Genomic DNA, 19,041 nt, shown 5'->3' with positions numbered 1-19,041 from the left:
GAACACAGGAACCAGATCGGAAGAGGAAGGCAGCTTAGGCAAAGGCACCAAATGGACCATTTTTGAAAAGCGATCACATACCACCCAGATGACAGACATACCCCGAGACACCGGGAGATCAGAAATGAAATCCATGGAAATATGTGTCCAAGGCCTCTTCGGGACAGGCAAGGGCAAGAGCAACCTGCTGGCACGAGAACAGCAAGGCTTAGCTCGAGCACAAGTCCCACAGGACTGCACAAATGACCGTACATCCCGTGACAAGGAAGGCCACCGAAAAGACCTAGCCACCAGATCTCTGGTGCCAAAAATTCCCGGATGACCAGCCAACACCGAGGAATGAACCTCGGAAATGACTCTGCTGGTCCACTTATCAGGAACAAACAGTCTGTCAGGTGGACAAGAGTCAGGTCTACCAGCCTGAAATCTCTGCAACACACGTCGCAAATCAGGAGAAATGGCTGACAAGATAACTCCCTCTTTAAGAATACCAACAGGTTCTGTGACTCCAGGAGAGTCAGGCACAAAGCTCCTTGAAAGAGCATCAGCTTTCACATTCTTTGAACCTGGTAAATACGAGACCACAAAGTCAAAATGGGAGAAAAACAATGACCAGCGGGCCTGTCTAGGATTCAGGCGTTTAGCAGACTCGAGACACATCAAATTTTTGTGATCAGTCAAGACCACCACGCGATGCTTAGCACCCTCGAGCCAATGACGCCACTCCTCAAATGCCCACTTCATGGCCAGTAACTCCCGATTGCCAACATCATAATTCCGCTCAGCAGGCGAAAACTTCCTAGAGAAGAAAGCACATGGTCTCATTACCGAGCAACCAGGGCCTCTCTGTGACAAAACGGCCCCTGCCCCAATCTCAGAAGCATCCACCTCGACCTGAAAGGGAAGTGAGACATCAGGCTGACACAAAACAGGCGCCGAAGTAAACCGGCGCTTCAACTCCTGGAACGCCTCCACGGCTGCAGGAGCCCAGTTAGCAACATCAGAACCTTTCTTGGTCATATCCGTCAAAGGTTTAACAACGCTAGAAAAATTAGCGATAAAACGACGGTAGAAGTTAGCAAAACCCAAGAACTTCTGAAGACTCTTAACTGACGTGGGTTGAGTCCACTCATGAATAGCTCGGACCTTGACTGGGTCCATCTCCACAGCAGAAGGGGAAAAAATAAACCCCAAAAAGGGAACCTTCTGTACTCCAAAGAGACACTTTGAGCCTTTAACAAACAAAGCATTCTCACGCAAAACCTGAAACACCATCCTGACCTGCTCCACATGTGAGTCCCAATCTTCAGAGAAAACCAGAATATCATCCAGATAAACAATCATAAATTTATCCAGATACTTCCGGAAAATATCATGCATAAAGGACTGAAACACTGAGGGAGCATTAGAAAGCCCAAAAGGCATCACCAAGTACTCAAAATGACCTTCGGGCGTATTAAATGCAGTCTTCCATTCATCACCTTGCTTAATGCGCACAAGGTTGTACGCACCATGAAGATCTATCTTGGTGAACCACTTGGCACCTTTAATCCGGGCAAACAAGTCCGACAACAGAGGCAAAGGATACTGAAATTTTACAGTGATTTTATTCAGAAGCCGATAGTCAATACAAGGTCTCAAAGATCCGTCCTTCTTGGCCACAAAAAAGAATCCCGCACCAAGAGGGGAAGAAGATGGACGGATATGCCCCTTCTCCAGAGATTCCTTGATATACGAACGCATTGCGGTATGCTCAGGTACAGACAGATTAAATAATCTTCCCTTAGGAAATTTACTACCTGGAATCAAATCTATGGCGCAGTCACAGTCCCTATGAGGAGGCAGAGCACTGGATCTGGACTCGTTGAATACATCCTGATAATCAGACAAATACTCAGGAACTTCCGAAGGAGTAGAGGAAGCAATAGACACCGGCGGGGAATCAGCATGAATTCCCTGACAGCCCCAACTTGACACAGACATTGCCTTCCAATCCAAGACTGGATTGTGGGTCTGTAACCATGGCAGACCCAAAACGACCAAATCATGCATGTTATGCAGAACAAGAAAACGAATCACCTCCCGATGTTCAGGAGTCATACACATGGTTACCTGCGTCCAAAACTGCGGTTTATTTTCCGCCAATGGCGTAGCATCAATACCTCTAAGAGGAATAGGATTTACTAACGGTTCAAGAACAAAACCACAGCGCTTGGCAAATGACAGATCCATAAGACTCAGGGCAGCACCTGAATCCACAAACGCCATAACAGGGTAAGAAGACAAAGAGCAAATTAAAGTCACAGACAAAATAAATTTAGGTTGCAAATTACCAATGGCGACAGGACTAACAACCCTTGTTAGGCGTTTAGAGCATGCTGATATAACATGTGTAGAATCACCACAGTAAAAACACAACCCATTCTGACGTCTATGATTTTTCCGTTCATTTCTAGTCTGAATTCTATCACATTGCATTAAATCAGGTGTTTGTTCAGACAACACCACCAGAGGATTAGCGGTTTTGCGCTCCCGCAAACGCCGGTCAATTTGAATAGCAAGCGCCATAGAATCATTCAAACTTGTAGGAATGGGGAAACCCACCATCACATTCTTAATGGCTTCAGAAAGGCCATTTCTGAAATTTGCGGCCAGAGCACACTCATTCCACTGAGTAAGCACGGACCATTTCCAAAATTTTTGGCAATACACTTCAGCTTCATCCTGGCCCTGAGAAATAGCCAGCAAGGCTTTTTCTGCCTGAATTTCAAGATTGGGTTCCTCGTAAAGCAATCCGAGCGCCAGAAAAAACGCATCAATATTTGCCAATGCCGGATCTCCTGGCGTTAGGGAGAAAGCCCAATCCTGAGGGTCGCCCCGTAAAAAAGAAATAACAATTTTAACTTGCTGAGCTGAATCTCCAGACGAACGGGGTCTCAGAGAGAGAAACAATTTACAATTATTCATGAAATTCCTAAACCTAAATCGGTCTCCAGAAAATAATTCCGGAATAGGTATTTTAGGTTCAGACATAGGACTACTGGTAACAAAATCTTGTATGCTCTGCACACGAGCTGCCAGCTGGTCTACACTTGAAATCAAGGTCTGGACATTCATGTCTGCAGCAAGCACAAGCCACTCAAAGGTAAAGGGGAGGAAGAGAGGAAGAAAAAAAAAAAAAAAAACTCAGAATTTCCTTTCTTATTATCCCACTTCTGCAATGCATTAAACATTCAATGTTGGCCTGGCATACTGTTATGACCCCAATGGCAGAGGGTCTCAGGAATTATAGCTAAGTCTGCAAACACAGAAAACCAGCTCATAGGGCAGTGGGAACTGGGCTGACCATATACCTAATCCTAGCACCACAAATACCAGCAGCCGGGGAACGTGCCTACGTTGATCCTAGACGTCTCGCGCCAGCCGGAGAACTAACTAACCCTAGAAGGGAAAAGAAAGACCTTTCTTGCCTCCAGAGAAATTACCCCCAAAAGTTGGATAGAAGCCCCCAACAAATAATAACGGTGAGGTAAGAGGAAAAGACAAACATAAGAATGAGCTAGGAATTTAGCAAAGAGAGGCCCACTAGCTAATAGCAGAATATAGAAAGATAACTTATATGGTCAGCAAAAATCCTATCAAAAATATCCACACTGGATATTCAAGAACCCCCGAACCGTCTAACGGCCCGGGGGGAGAACACCAGCCCCCTAGAGCCTCCAGCAAGATCAGGAATCACATTTAGTATAAACTGGACAAAAATGAGAGCAAGCAAATAACCCAAAAAACAAAGAAACAAGACTTAACTTAGTTTAGCATGAACCAGGACCAGCAGATAGGAGCAAACAGAATGTGTCTGATTACAACGATGCCAGGCACTGGACTAAGGTTCCAGGAGGTTTATATAGCAACACCCCTGAACTAACAACGCAGCTGGGTGCAAACTGAGGGAAGAAAATCCCAGAGTCATATCACTAGTAACCACAAGAGGGAGCCAAAAAGTCTAATTCACAACAGCCGCTGTTGCTTTTTTCCCTACATTTTTTGGTTGCTTTTTTGGGGGAGTGGAGTAATTGCATCTCTAAATACAAATCTTAATTCTAGTATAGTTAAAATTGTACGGTACAAGAAAAAAATGGTACGGTAAGAGGAAAAAAAAAACAGTCCACCATATCTGGTAGTAACGTCAGAGCCACAACGAGCAGCAGCACCGACTATAGTATTACTGGCTGCGAACATGCAGGCTGCCCATAATTATGAGTATGGATCCTTCTTACACTTTTCTTTCTGGTAGTCAGGCTGCAACCTCAAATAGTAAATGGTCGCTATCAGTGTCGTCTACTTCTCCTCCTTCTCCGTTGCATTATGTAGGGCTGAGTGAGTGTGCTTAGAAGAGGTGAAATCGTGCTCGAGTGGTAAGAGTGTCTTCATCGTGCTCGAATACTATGCTCGAGTCCCCGCCGATACAGGTCTCGTGGCTGTGTGAGATGTGTGTCAGCTCCGCAGGGTGGTATAATTAAAGACAAATGTGTAATTATACTCCTGAATAATCTGTGTACTTGTGGCCAATAGATTTGTTTCTTTATAATTAATGGTGTTTTGGCCACTAGATGGCAGCGGTTTGCAGATTCATACGGCTGTCACCTGTATGTCATTTGGTACATCGGGAGAAAACCAGTTTGAGCCGCCCCAGTGACAGTTGGAATACTGAAGTGCAACTGAGAGTGGCAGGGTTTTGAGCAGGGTCTGCAGGAATGATGAGTGGATAATGTTGTGTGAGAGGGATGTGGTGAAATCCTCTCGTGACAGCACCCGTCTGAGTAAAAAGCAGCGGCAGATTGAGGCTGAACTGAACCGGTAACCGAACCTGTCCGGATGCGAGGGAATTCCTGCTGTAAAAGCTGTTAAAGAACAGAAAGGACCCGGGACCTGTGAAGTGAAAGGTGCCGCATCAAACACAAGTCTCGGTATTGCTCCCCGGCTGGAAGAGCTCTGCATCCATCTGTGTGTCCTGATTGTGTTGTTCGGAGCAGACCTGGAGGTAAGAAACGCTAAAAGTCCACTGCGACACCGCAGTAAGTAAACGTGCACGCAACGCAATATATTTTGGCACCAAGAGACACAAAGCCGCAACTAAGCCTTTAGTTAGGTATACTGGCTCTACGGACCATGTTTTCCTACCGGAATCAACGGTCAGAAATCCCAGATTTGTCACTACGTTTTCGGGCTGGTCAGTAACTAGCCATTGTTTTCCTCTCTGTTCTGCTGGAAGAGGAGTCTCTCTGTGGGACATTATAAGGTGGAGCAGTCATTCAGCTCCAATAGACTTTGTCCACGGCACCATCGCTGATTTACAGTATATAAATATACTCTACCGTTCAAATGTTTAGGGTCACCAAGACAATGTTGTGTTTTCCATGAAGACTCCTACTTTTATTAATCCAACGAGTTGCCAAATTAATTTAAAATCTTGTCCAGACATTGACAAAGTTTGAAAAAAAGATTTTTCTTTGAAACAATAATTTTCTCCTTCAATCTTTTCTCCTTTGCAGCAATTCCAGCATTGCATACCTTTGGTATTCCAGCAGTTAATTTGCTGAGGTCATCTGGAGAAATTCCCCCCCATGTTTCCAGAAGCCCCTCCACAAGTTGGTTTGGCTTGATGGGCACTTTTTTTGCACCATACGGTCAAGCTGCTCCCACAACAGCTCAATGGGGCTGAGATCTGGTGACTGCGCTGGCCTCTCCATTACAGATAGAATACCAGCTGCCGGCTTCTTCCCTAAATAGTTCTTGCATAATTTGGAGGTGGCTTTGGGTCATTGTCCTGTTGTAGGATGAAATTGGCTCCAATCAAGCGCTGTCCACAGGGTATGGCGCTGCAAAATGGAGTGATAGCCTTCTTTATTCAATATCCCTTTTACCTTGTACAAGTCTCCCACTTTACCAGCACCAAAGCAACCCCAGACCATCACATTACCTCCACCATGCTTGACAGATGGCGTCACACTTTTCCAGCATCTTTTCAGTTTTTCAGTTGTTCTGCGTCTCACAAATGTTCTGTGTGATCCAAACACCTCAAACTTGGATTTGTCTGTCCATAACACTTTTTTCCAATCTTCCTCTGTCCAATGTCTATGTTCTTTTGCCCATATTAATCTTTTTCTTTTATTAGCCAGTGTTAGATATGGCTTTTTCTTTGCCACTCTGCCCTAAAGGCCAGCATCCCGGAGTCGCCTCTTCACTGTAGACGTTGACACTGGCTTTTTGCGTGTATTATTTAATGAAGCTGCCAGTTGAGGACCTGTGAGGCGTCGATTTCTCACACTACAGACTCTAATGTACTTGTCTTGTTTCTCAGTTGTGCAGCGGGGCCTCCCACTTCTCTACTCTGGTTAGAGCCTGTTTGTGCTCTGCTCTGAAGGGAGTAGTACACACCGTTGTAGGAAAGCTTCAGTTTCTTGTCAATTTCTCACATGGAATAACCTTCATTTCTAAGAACAAGACTAGACTGTCGAATTTCATATTAAAGTTCTGTTTTTCTGGCCATTTTGAGAGTTTATTGGAACCAACAAATGTAATGCTCCAGATTCTCAACTAGCTCAAAGGAAGGTCAGGTTTATAGGTTCTCTAATCAGCCAAACTGTTTTCAGCTGTGCTATCATACTTGCACAAGGGTATTCTAACCATCCATTAGCCTTCTTACACAGTTTGCCAACACAAAGTACCATAAGAACACTGGAGTGATGGTTGTTGGAAACGGGCCTCTATACACCTATAAAGATATTGCATTACAAACCAGACGTTTGCAGCTAGAATAGTCATTTACCACAGTAACAATGTATAGAGTGTATTTCTGAATCATTTAATGTTAGCTTCATTGGAAAAAAATGTGCTTTTCTTTTAAAAATAGGGAAATTTCTAAGTGACCCTAAATTTTTGAACGGTAGTGTATATGTTTGGATAATTCTGTAATAGTCTCCATATAGTCGAGGACAGACTTTTCCTCTAGTTTCTTGAGTTTATACGGGGATGGGATGGGAACGTTTGGTTGAGAAATAGGAATAGAAATATATATATTCTTAAGATGGTTGAGAGCTACAAATATTTGGGGGTTCACCTTGACAGTAAACTTGATTTGAGGTGTCATACGGAAAAGGTTTACAAGAAGGGAATGAGCAGACTGTACTTTCTTCGGAAGCTCGGGTCATTCAATGTGTGCAGTAAAATGCTGGAAATGTTCTATCAGTCCATTGTGGCAAGCGCCATTTTTTTGGTATCATATGCTGGGGCAGTAGTGTGCGAGTATCTTATGCTAATAAGCTCAACAAACTTATCAAGAAGGCAAGTGCGGCTGTTGGCCTCCATCTGGACTCTTCTGAGGAGGTATTGGAGGATAGGATTCAGAAGAAGTGTAGGGCTATAATGATCAATAATACACACCCGCTATACGAGCAGAAGAGCACATTCAGCAGCCGTCTAATCCTACTAAGGTGCAAGAAATTCAGGAAGTCGTTTGTACCTACTGCTATGGGGATGTCTAATAATTTTCTAAGGGTGGTAGACAGTGACTGATTGCTGGTGTACTAATATCAATTAACAGTGATTTATATACCTGAACTACCCACATTTATTTGTTATGTAATGTTGTTATACTTGTGCAAGATTTGTGTCCTAATATTTTATGTACTGCTGTTTGTATTGCTGCTGTAATACCGTAATTTTCCCCGGGATCAATAAAGTGTATTGTATGGTATTGTATTGTGAACCACTGTGCTGGACTGCAGACGAGCTCGTGCTTTACACTCACTTAATTAAACCAGTTTGCTCTCGGGGTGTAATAAAGTAACAGCAGCCGGTTCAGTCAGGCACGCCAACAGGTAAATTCCCATACAGTAAATAGCAGAAACAGTTCTCTTGTCCAGTACAGTGGATAGAGGATGGATACAGTCCTAGGACGCCTCAGTGTGTTACACGCGTATTTTCAGGGAAATCGGAGGCTTTGGGGCTCTTGCATTTGACAGTGAATCGATTCACCACAAATCAAATTTACTGTCAAAATTTAGAAAATACGGCAAATTCAAATGTCAAAAGATTGAGTCCTCTCTACAGGATATCACTGGTATAATAATAATGAGCTGTGTGCTTCTATTCAGATTGTGAAATTCGGGCACCATGACATCAGGAGGAGCATCATGGACCATTGAACATCTGAGGTCAGAATTAATAGAAACTTTGGAAGAAGATGTAGACACTGTGTTGGATAAAATGAAATCTCTCCACCTCATCTCCCTGGAGGAAAACATTGCTATTCAACATGATGAAAATGCGAGAGTCCGGGTGGAAAAACTAATGGACCTTATTCTTCTAAAAGGAGAAACGGCCTGTGAAAACTTCCTCAGTCACATAGAAAGCATTGTTCTTAGATTTCCGGCATTGCCTAATTTGTCTGAGTCCTTTGTGAAATGTAAGTAGCCTCCTATTGTGATTATTGTGACTTGTATTACATACAACAGCCATAAAATTAAAAGCCAAAAAATTGGGCAAGTGACTTTGAGGAGGAACATTTTGTGATGCCCATTTGACTGGTTGAGAAAATTATCAGGTGTAGCAAGTTGTTTCCATTATTTGGCATGGCTTGTGGGCTGTTCTCAGTATCAGTCAGGACTTGTGGGGCATTCAGCAGGTCTTCTAAGGACTTCCCAATTCATGACAGGTCTTTTGGGGTATTCCTGGTATACGGAACAACTCTTGTTGTCTTACTCTTATACAGAGTGTGTTGTGTGGTGTTCCTGGTGTACGACGGGTCTTGTTCTTGTGGGGTGTTACTAGTATATGCCAGATCTTGTTCTTGTGGAGTGTTACTGGTATACAACAGGTCTTGTTTCTGTGGAATGTTCCTGGTATACGCCAAGTTTTGTTCTTGTGGGGTGTTCCTGGTATACGCCAGGTCTTGTTCTTGTGGAGTGTTCCTGGTGTATGCCAGGTCTTGTTCTTGTAGGGTGCTCCAGGTGCACACCAGGCCTTGCTCGTGTGGGGTGTTCCTGGTATATGCCGGGTCTTGTTCTTGTGGGGTGTTCCTGGTGTACGTCAGGTTTAGTTCTTGTGGGATGATCCTGGTATACACCAGATCTTGTTCTTGTGGAGTGTTCCTGGTGTATGCCAGGTATTCCTCTTGTGGGGTGTTCCTGGTATACGCCAAGTCTTGCTCTTGTGAGGTGTTCCTGGTATATGCCAAGTCTTGTTCTTGTGAGGTGTTAATGGTATACGCCAGGTCTTGTTCTTGTGGGATGTTCCTGGTACATGCCAGGTCTTGCTCTTGTGGGGTGTTCATGGTATATGCCAGGTCCTGCTCTTGTGGCGTGTTCCTGGTATACACCAGGTCTTGTTCTTGTGGAGTATTCCTGGTATGTGCCAAGTCTTGTTCTTGTGGGGTGTTCCTGGTATACACCAGGTCTTGTTCTTGTGGGGTTTTTCTGGTATATGCCAGGTCTTTCTCTTGTAAGGGGTGTTCCTGATATATGCCAGGTCTTGTTCCTGTGGGGCTGTTCCTGGTAGTACGCCAGGTTTAGTTCTTGTGGGGTGGTCCTGGTATACACCAAGTATTGTTCTTGTGGCGTGTTCCTTGTGTATGCCAGGTCTTGCTCTTGTGGGGTGTTCCAGATATAAGCCAGGTCTTGTTCTTGTGGGGTGTTCCTGGTATACGCCAGGTCTTGTTCTTGTGGGGTGTTCCTGGTATACAACAGGTCTTGTTCTTGTGGGTTTTTCCTGGTGTACGCCAGGTCTTATTCTTGTGGGGTGTTCCTGTATACGCCAAGTCTTGCTCTTATGGGGTGTTCCTGGTATTTGCCAGGTTTTGTTCTTGTGGGGTGTTCCTGGTATACACCAAGTCTTGTTCTTGTGGGGTGTTAATGGTATATGCCAGGACTTGTTCTTGTGGGGAGTTCATTTAATGTTGTTGGTCAGTTTTAGGGGGTGCCATCTGTCAGTCCCACCTACTGTATTATTCTCGTCCCTTTCCCACTCCATAACAACAAATGTGGAGGAGATGAAATGTTGTAGTATATGTGTTTTAGTCACCACAGGTATTATAGGAGTATTCGTGACAATGGGCTTAGGTCTGGGTGCCTCACAATTTTAAAAACTGTCTCTCCATTCTGGATTCTGTACTCTACATACTGCACATGTCCACCCTCCCTGCCCATTGTAGGAAGTAGGTACTGATGTTTCTGTCTGAATAAATCCATTCCATTGTTAAGACATTCATATAGCTCTATATTTGGTTTCTCTATATCCTCCTATAGTCACTTCCTCAGCTACTTTCTTACACTGCTCACTTTAGACGTTAGACCATTGTCTAGTAACCAACCACTCTGCTCTCATAAACAGCTGCCACTTAGACACATCCTGACTCCTCTCTGGGGGGAATAACAGCTTTTTTCCACATCTTTTTACAATCTGTTATAGCATTCTTGCCTTCACATTCTCTGATCACTCTTTTTGCTGTCTTTCCCTGGAGTGTTCCCTTTCTCCCCATCTACATAAGCAACTTTCCATATTTATTCTCAAGTTCCTCAGGTCTGCCTCAAACACTTTGAGGCCATGTGCACACGTTCAGTTTTTTTCGCATTTTTTCGCTATAAAAACGTGATAAAAACGTGAAAAAAACGCTTACATATGCCTCCTATTATTTACAGTGTATTCCGCATTTCTTGTGCAAATGTTGCATTTTTTTCCGCGAAAAAAATCGCATCGCGGAAAAAAAAGCAACATGTTCATTAAAAATGCGGAATTGCGGAGATTCCGCACACCTGGAAGTGCATTGATCTGCTTACTTCCCGCACGGGGCTGTGCACACCATGCGGGAAGTAAGCAGATTATGTGCGGTTGGTACCCAGGGTGGAGGAGAGGAGACTCTCCTCCACGCACTGGGCACCATATAATTGGTAAAAAAAAAGAATTAAAATAAAAAATAGTGATATTCTCACCTTCGATGGCCCCGGAGGCATGCTGCCGCTTCCGTTCCTTTAGATGGTCTGTGTTCAGGACCTGTGATGACGTCGCGGCCTTGTGATTGGTCGCGTGACGGCTCATGTGACCGCTCAGCGACCAATCACAAGCAGCGACGTCATCGAAGTTCCTGAACACACACAGTATCTATAGGAACGGACGCCTGCAGGTGAGTATAACCATTTTTTTTTTTTTTTTTTTTTAAATTATTTTTAACATTCTATCTTTTACTATTGATGTTGCATAAGCAGCATCTATAGTAAAAAGTTGGTCACACTTGTCAAACACTATGTTTGACAAGTGTGACCAACCTGTCAATCAATTTTCCAAGCGATGCTACAGATCGCTTGGAAAACTTTAGCATTCTGCAAGCTAATTACGCTTGCAAAGTGCTAAAAAAAAGCGAATTCAATGTCATAAATGCAAAGTACAACAAACTTTATTAAATCATTATTTAAAACAATTCTCTTAAAAATCTCTCTTTTTTACATCCACAATGGAGACACACATGCAAATAGACTGCAGGGTGCAGATCAGGTATCACATGCCATTTATATATCCACAAACTCTGATGTACATAGGGGTAGAATGACCATTCAAATGGATCAATAGACGTAATAGTGCATGTTACCACTGAAGACCAGTCCAAGATTGACAAATTCGTATATATACTGTCAGATCAAAACCTCACCTAACAGGGGTTTCTACATCCAATACCTGGTACATATGGACTGAACCAGAGGTGGAAACAAAAAAAGTGCTTAGTGCTATATACTTGCAAAGTGCATAATAATTTATGTCCACCACAAGATGAGTCCTGGAGCTGGTTGTTTTCAAAAAATTACATGGAAAAGATAAATAATGATAAAGGTCCTAGGCAGCGGCCACAGAACAGTCAATAGTAATCAGAATATGCTAGTGCATTAAATGCTTACCAAGAAGCCATACCCCATGTCTAGTGCATACAACTAACAATAAAATGGAAGCAATACATAACCTGCACGTGCAGTCCTGAGCCCCAACGCGCGTTTCGCGTTAGCTTCTTCCCCCGGAATTATAGTAGTTACATTCTTTTACATGAGAAACAGCGTTATAATGGTTATATTGTTGTATATATGGTGTGGTATATTGGCTCACTCAGCTGTACAAGGAGGTAGACACGGGAACACTGCCACTTTAGGAAAGTGATTAGTTTATTAGATGCAGCATAAACCAAGGTGAAGCACAAAGTAAATACGACCCTCTGGGCAAAACAGCAATACAAAACAAAATGGTAGCACTAAGCACAGTCCTTGTATTAGTGGGGATCAGCCCACTCAGGGCTTAGCAAGACCCACGGTTCAGGTATTAGGAAAGCACAAACACTTCTCTGGAGTGTTTCCTCCAGACACTGAACACTGCTGCCTCTGGAGGCCAGCTGCTTAAGCCCCAGACCACACCTTGGGGTGGAGATAAGATGGATATCCTCCCACCTGCTCTATGATTGTCCACGAAAGCCCACTGGACAGACAGCCCACTGTAAAAATTGGCTGTTAACCACTCTCAGCACTTTGTGTGCTTGAGGAAAATCTCTGGGTTTTACATCACTGATGCCATTAGGTGCAGTGAAACATATCTCCCCTCCAGCACTCTACCTGTGACTTTGTCACAACGGGCTGTAGTTAATTTTTTGACTTTAATGTAACTTACTATGTACCCATTCAAAATGGTTGTAGTTTTTTTTAACTTCCACTTATTTCAGTATTGAATATGTATCTTTTTATTTTCATCTCTGCAGATAAAGAGAAAGTATTTCAACAATTGGTTGAACAGCTGGATGTGAAGACACACTTGACAACAAAGCTTTCCCTGAGTGATGTCCTAAGTATTGGCCCAGAGAACATAAATGTTCTACCACAACAGTTTAAGGATATAATGTGTCATTTTCTGAGAAAACTTATGGCTTTAAACCAAACAGCACGGAATATTGAGCTGCAGCCAGATCCTTCTACTCAGGAACCTAATGATGAAGATGATGATAACTATGAAGATATGTTTGAAGATTGCGTAAAAAAATATCAGTCTTGTCCCATCAACCCACTGGACATTCTTTGTGTTCTCCTTCATTGTTCAGACAGTTTTCTTCAACAGGAAATTTTAACAAAAATGTCCATGTGCCAGTTCTCTGTTCCACTTTTGCTTCCCTCTGGTGATGGTTCAAGATCCACCTTCATGCTTTGGGCAATGAGAGATGTTGTGAAGAAATGGAGACCTCAGTCTCTAGCAGACAGTAAAGGGTTCAGAGAAGACAACGTGGTGAACATTGAGATGCCGATCTTCTCTTTCGTCAGGCTGGGGCCAAATAAATTATCTAAATCTAAACTACTAAACCAGGTTCTTAACCCAGCTCAACGTCATCATGAGTTCTTCATACATGACAACATGGAAGGAGGGAACATTGAGAGGAAGATATCTGATGGGCTGGTGGAAATGTCCTGGTATTTTCCTTCTGGGAATTCTGATGTTTTCCCAGAGCCGATTGCTGTGGCCAATCTACGTGGAGACCTGGAATCCAACTGGGAACAGTTCACCTTTCTCACTCGCATCTCATCGGCCACCTTTATATTTATTGAGACTGTGTGTGAGAGACACGTCCGATTATTCTCATTCTGCAGCTCCTCTGACACGAAGTTTTATTTAATAGTTTCTCCAGGTAAAGACAAGGTTGTCGACTCAGAGACTAGAAAACACCTGATGAACATAATGAGACGGTTACAAACTGGTAAAAAACATATTTTAACAAAGGGAAGCAATGCCAATGACGCTGAATTTGTGAAACGGATACAAATAACCATTGAAAGGTTTTTGAGCGCAGATCACAAAACTTCAAGTATAGAAAGTCTGAAAAACCATAGATATGGACTTCACATTGATGTGGATGAGAGTTTTCCAGAATGTCAAAAAGCGAGAGCGCATGCATGTAACATCACTTCACTCATCACAAATGTGGAAGAATATAAAAGGGAGACACTGAAACTTCAAGGGGAACTTTGGAAACAATTGGCAAAAGTGGAAAAAGAACTATGTAGAATGACAAAACAAGGAGGGCGAGACACACATACGTATGAGACCGAATTAAAACAGCAGCGGATCTCACTGCATCGGGAGCAGAACCAACATGACTTGCCAAATGGCATCATGTTATTCATCAATGCTATAACTCATTTGTCTCGGGAAGAAAAACACTATTTCTTAAAGTGGATGAAGTTTGAACTTGATTTAATAGCTAGAAAAAATGTTACTGAACTACAAGTGGAATACAAAGAAAAATCCAAGTCCAAAAATTCAGAAGAGCTTAAAAAGATAGACCAGAAATTATCTGATAGTTCGCTCGGGTTAGAACATTTCCTTCGAGAGTTGGGACAGTTTTATGAGGCAGAATGTTCCATGATAAAAGAAGACATACTTCCAGAGCACAGGAGACAGTTTGGTGGACTACCAGCCATAGCTGCCGACTTACTTTTGGATGGCTTTCCATTGGAGTTAATTGATGGAGATGCTTCTAATATCCCCATGAAATGGGTATCTGATGTATTGACTGAACTAAATGAAAAAAATGGTCTAAAATGTAAGATGGCAGTGATAACTGTGCTGGGGGTGCAGAGTACGGGGAAGTCCACCCTCCTGAACACCATGTTTGGTCTACAGTTCCCTGTGGCCAGTGGTCGATGCACACGAGGAGCCTTCATGACTCTGATTAAAGTGAAGGAGAACTTCCAGCAGATGATGGGTTGTGCATGTGTTCTAGTTATTGACACTGAAGGGTTGAAAGCTCCTGAATTGGCTTCTCTTGATGACAGTTATGAACATGACAATGAATTAGCCACATTAGTCATTGGGTTGAGTGACATCGCTATAGTCAACATGTCCATGGAAAATGCAACAGAAATGAAAGATATCTTACAGATTGTGGTCCATGCTTTCCTTAGGATGAAAGAAGTTGGAAAGAAGCCAAGCTGTCAGTTTGTTCATCAGAACGTGAGTGATGTGTCCGCCCATGAGAACACGCTGAGAGACAGGAAAACACTTCTGGAACAGTTAGATGAAATGACAAAAGTGGCTGCAGCTATGGAAAAGAGAAGGGGAATCACAGCATTCTCTGATGTGATGGACTACGATGTCGAGAAGCACAACTGGTACATTCCTGGGTTGTGGCTTGGAGACCCACCAATGGCTCCAGTGAATTCTGGCTACAGTGAAAATGTCTTCAAGCTAAAACAGTATCTGCTTGACTTCATGAAATCCCAAAACAGATCTTCCAACATTCCAGGGTTTATTACTTGGTTGGAAAGTTTGTGGAATGCTGTGAAACATGAGAAATTCATCTTTAGTTTCCTAAACAGTTTGGTGGCTGATGCTTACAATAATTTGTCTGTGAATTTTTCTCACTGGGAGTGGGAGTTTCAGAAAAAGGTCTACAACTGGATCACCAGAACAGAAAACAAAATAGAGAATCAGTCAGCTGAGATCTTGGGCAGACACACGGTTACTGAGTACAGGGGCGACCTTGAACAGCTGCTTCTCACAGAGGAAACTAAAATGCTGGAACAGCTGGAAAAGTATTTTGAAAATAGGTTGGAAAATGTGAATCTTGTAGAAAGGCATCGAGAAGATTTCATACAGAGTGTAAAATTCTTAAGAAAAGAACTGGAAAGAAACGCTATCAGTAAATGCAACGAGGCTATTTCTATTCAAAAAGGGAAGTATAAGATCCAGAAGATCCAAAATGAGTATCAACAACTCATAGAAGAAAAGATCACAAATCTCCTGAACAGCTGTAAAAAGAAGAACCTCGAACTGAGCGATGAAGAAATAAAACAGGAATTTGAGCGAATGTGGGAAGAGACACTGTCAGAATTACAGATAGAGACATTGCATCGGAGAAATGTGTGCGCAGCAATGCTACACCAGGTGAAGAGTGACCTCAACGGAAGAGGACCAGCCATAAGTCAGACATTGGTCCACATAAATGATTTAGAAGAGTATGCAAATCAACCTTTTTCCATGAATAAGAATTATGTTGATCAGTCTATGATTTCACATATTGCAAACAGATTGGGTTTCAGTAACGAACTCTATGATAAAGTAGGAGATCTTGCCACCTCACTGATAGACATGTGTAATGAATATGTCACAGAGAAAGTAAGTACCTCTTCAGACTATGATGATATGTACAGCCAGGAACTATTGTACAAGATTAACACAAAACTACAGAGTAGAAACAAAAAGCTTCACTTCTCACCAGAATTTGAGTTGCACATCAAACTTTTCATCTTCGCGAAGACATCAAAAATGTTTCAGAAGATGCATGAGGTCTTCATACAAAAAAATGACCCTAAAACAGGTTTAGAAAACCTGAAACCTCAGTATTTGATGACATTTCTCAGTATATTTAAAGAGAAGGATGAAAGCTGGACTAGAGTCAGACAGTTTTGTGACAGATGTCTAAAGCCGGCCATCATGGAATACGTCTTCAAACATCTGGGAGAAAAGATGGTGGATGAAGTTTTAAATGGTGTCGATAATATGAGGTTCAGCAGCAGAAGTTATTTTCAATGTAACATATTGACAAATTTACTGGAAGAAATGTGTTTTCAAAAATATGTACAATACATCAATTCATATGAGGAATTTTCAAAAACCTGGATCCTGAATTATATCACAGACAAATATCACTTCACGGAAACCTTAGGACCATTGTACGAAAATATTCTGTCTTTCATTTGTGCCAAAATACTGATAGTTCTGCAGGATAAAACTTGTCTTCAAAGTGAGAATGTTTCTTTGTTTTTGGAAAATGTTTGTGAGAAGTTGAACGGAGAATTAGTGATTTCACAGACTGAAATGAAAGTCATTAAGTTCCATAACACAGTGAAGGTGGAGCAATTTTCCTCCAAGATTCAGGAGTTACTGACAGAAATGAAAGATCAAGTCCTATCAGACCTGAAATCTATGAGCCCGGACATCATACTTTCCAGAGTCACACTGAAACCTCAGGAAGAGTTATTGAAGAAAGTGATTGGATGTGGACATCAGTGTCCGTTCTGTAAAGTCCCCTGTGAGGCCGGAGGAGCCGACCATAAGGTGCATTTTGCATCTGTTCATAGACCTCAAGGTTTGGGGAAATATAGATGGGAAAAAAGAGAAGATTTAGTGACAGACATTTGTTCCACGGCTGTTGTGTCTGCAACCAGTTTTAAAAACTCTGACACCGGTGATAAATGGCATCCATACAAAGAGTATCGCACATACTATCCAGACTGGACCATCCAACCTGACCCCAGCATCGAGTCCTCCGATTACTGGAAATTTGTCGCTGCCCAATTTAATGAAGAATTTGCTAAAGAATATAAAGCCAAACCAGCTAAACTGCCTGATGACTGGCACCAAATCATGGATATTCAGGCCCTTGAAAGTCTACAGAAAGTTTTCAATTTGTATTAATTAGATTAACTGACGGAATCTTGGCTTCTGATCTTCTTTGTAATATCTGTTTTCATTACTTTCAATATAATTCAGTCTAAATATCCATCAATGAAAACTAACACAATCTATAAAAAAAGAACCTTGTTATTCAATGATACTATAACTGATATCTATTATATATTGGAAATAATTGATAATATTCTATAAATGTCATACATTCAATAATAAAATCTTTTCTGCACAATTTGAATTTATTGGAAATGTTTTGAGAAACTCTGAACAAACAACACAAGAACGGGGTGCTTGGACAGATTATAATTCTGTATGCGGACGTTCTTCATGATTTCTAGCTTGATCCTTAAAAAGTATCTAGTATTGACCAATAAATAAAGGAAAGATCCAACAGAACCGTTTTTTTTTTAATATGTAAAAATGTTTATTACGATTATTTTATTATTCCTGTTTCTTTTATTTTCACTTTTTTTTTTTTTAAAGTAAATACAAATTATGTCAAACCCCCTAATGAAGAATTAAGGAATAAGCTAAGAAACTAAAGAAAGCACCAAACTACCTGCCTCGTTAGAACTTGCTTGGTTTCCTTATTCGCGTCCCTTCTTACCCTCAGCTGCGCCACACAGTGACCAAATATTTTGAGTCACCAGCCCAATTACATTGTATATTTAAAGGGATGATCTGGCTGAGCGTACTTCCCCGGTAGTTCTTTTGTCAGCTTTGCTGTGTAGAGTGAAACAAGTTATGCAAAGTCACCTCACAATTGCTAGAAAGGGGATGTAAAAACAAATCCTATTGCACTGCTGGAGAACTAGATAATAAAGAAAAAAAGAGAACTAGATAAGACAGAATAGTAATATTACATGCTACTATAGCTATCATAAAATACTTAAGCATTTATTTATCATTCTCTTGTCAGCTTTGCTGTATAGACTGAGATAGTTTGAACAGAATCACCTCATAATTACTAGATGGAGTAAATGTAAAAAAACAAATCATATAGCACTGTTGGTGGACTAGATAGGGCAAAATAGTAACATTACACGCTACTGTAGCTGTCATAAAACACTTAAGAAGCATTATTTATCATCTATATGCCAAACCTACTGATATATGCCTCTACATTACTAATCCGTGGGCTTGATGTCACCTGACAATACAAGGGTGACATCAACCCCACGAATATTACCCCACTTGCCACCGATACAGGGCAAGTGAGAAGAGCCGAGCAAAGCGCTAGAATTGGCACATCCAGTAATAACCAAGAGAGAAGGTGATACATCAAGAAGAAAAACAAACACGAGCGCTCTCATGTGCGGGACCCACTACAGGTTAGATATCCTAAAAATATCCAATGTGCTTTCAGGGTCAGATGTGCACAGGAAAGAACGGAACCAATGTCCCAGTCCTGAACGCTAACAATGGGGAGATCGGTGACATAAAGTGTTTACTTTTCACATTAACAATAGTGCGTTTCTGCTCCTGATTAGCGCCTTCCTCAGATACATTCATATTACGGGAGTCACAGTGTGAACAAGTAGTTAATTATCAAAC

General features: G+C 41.9%; 1 protein-coding gene across 1 annotated transcript; it reads left to right on the top strand.

The window, feature by feature from the left end:
- The first annotated feature begins 4,687 nt into the window (after positions 1-4,687).
- On the top strand, positions 4,688-17,796 carry LOC143785155 (up-regulator of cell proliferation-like). Its single transcript, XM_077273846.1, has 3 exons — positions 4,688-5,041; positions 8,157-8,467; positions 12,788-17,796. Exons 2-3 carry the CDS (start codon positions 8,176-8,178, stop codon positions 17,491-17,493), a joined length of 4,998 nt encoding a protein of 1,665 aa, XP_077129961.1. The 5' UTR covers positions 4,688-5,041; positions 8,157-8,175; the 3' UTR covers positions 17,494-17,796.
- Positions 17,797-19,041: the final 1,245 nt, after the last annotated feature.

The sequence above is a fragment of the Ranitomeya variabilis genome, chromosome 7 (genome assembly GCF_051348905.1).
Source record: "Ranitomeya variabilis isolate aRanVar5 chromosome 7, aRanVar5.hap1, whole genome shotgun sequence".
In the NCBI taxonomy this organism is placed as follows: Eukaryota; Metazoa; Chordata; class Amphibia; order Anura; family Dendrobatidae; genus Ranitomeya; species Ranitomeya variabilis.
Note: the sequence above shows the minus strand (reverse complement) of the source record. Positions and strands in the feature narration are given on the sequence as shown.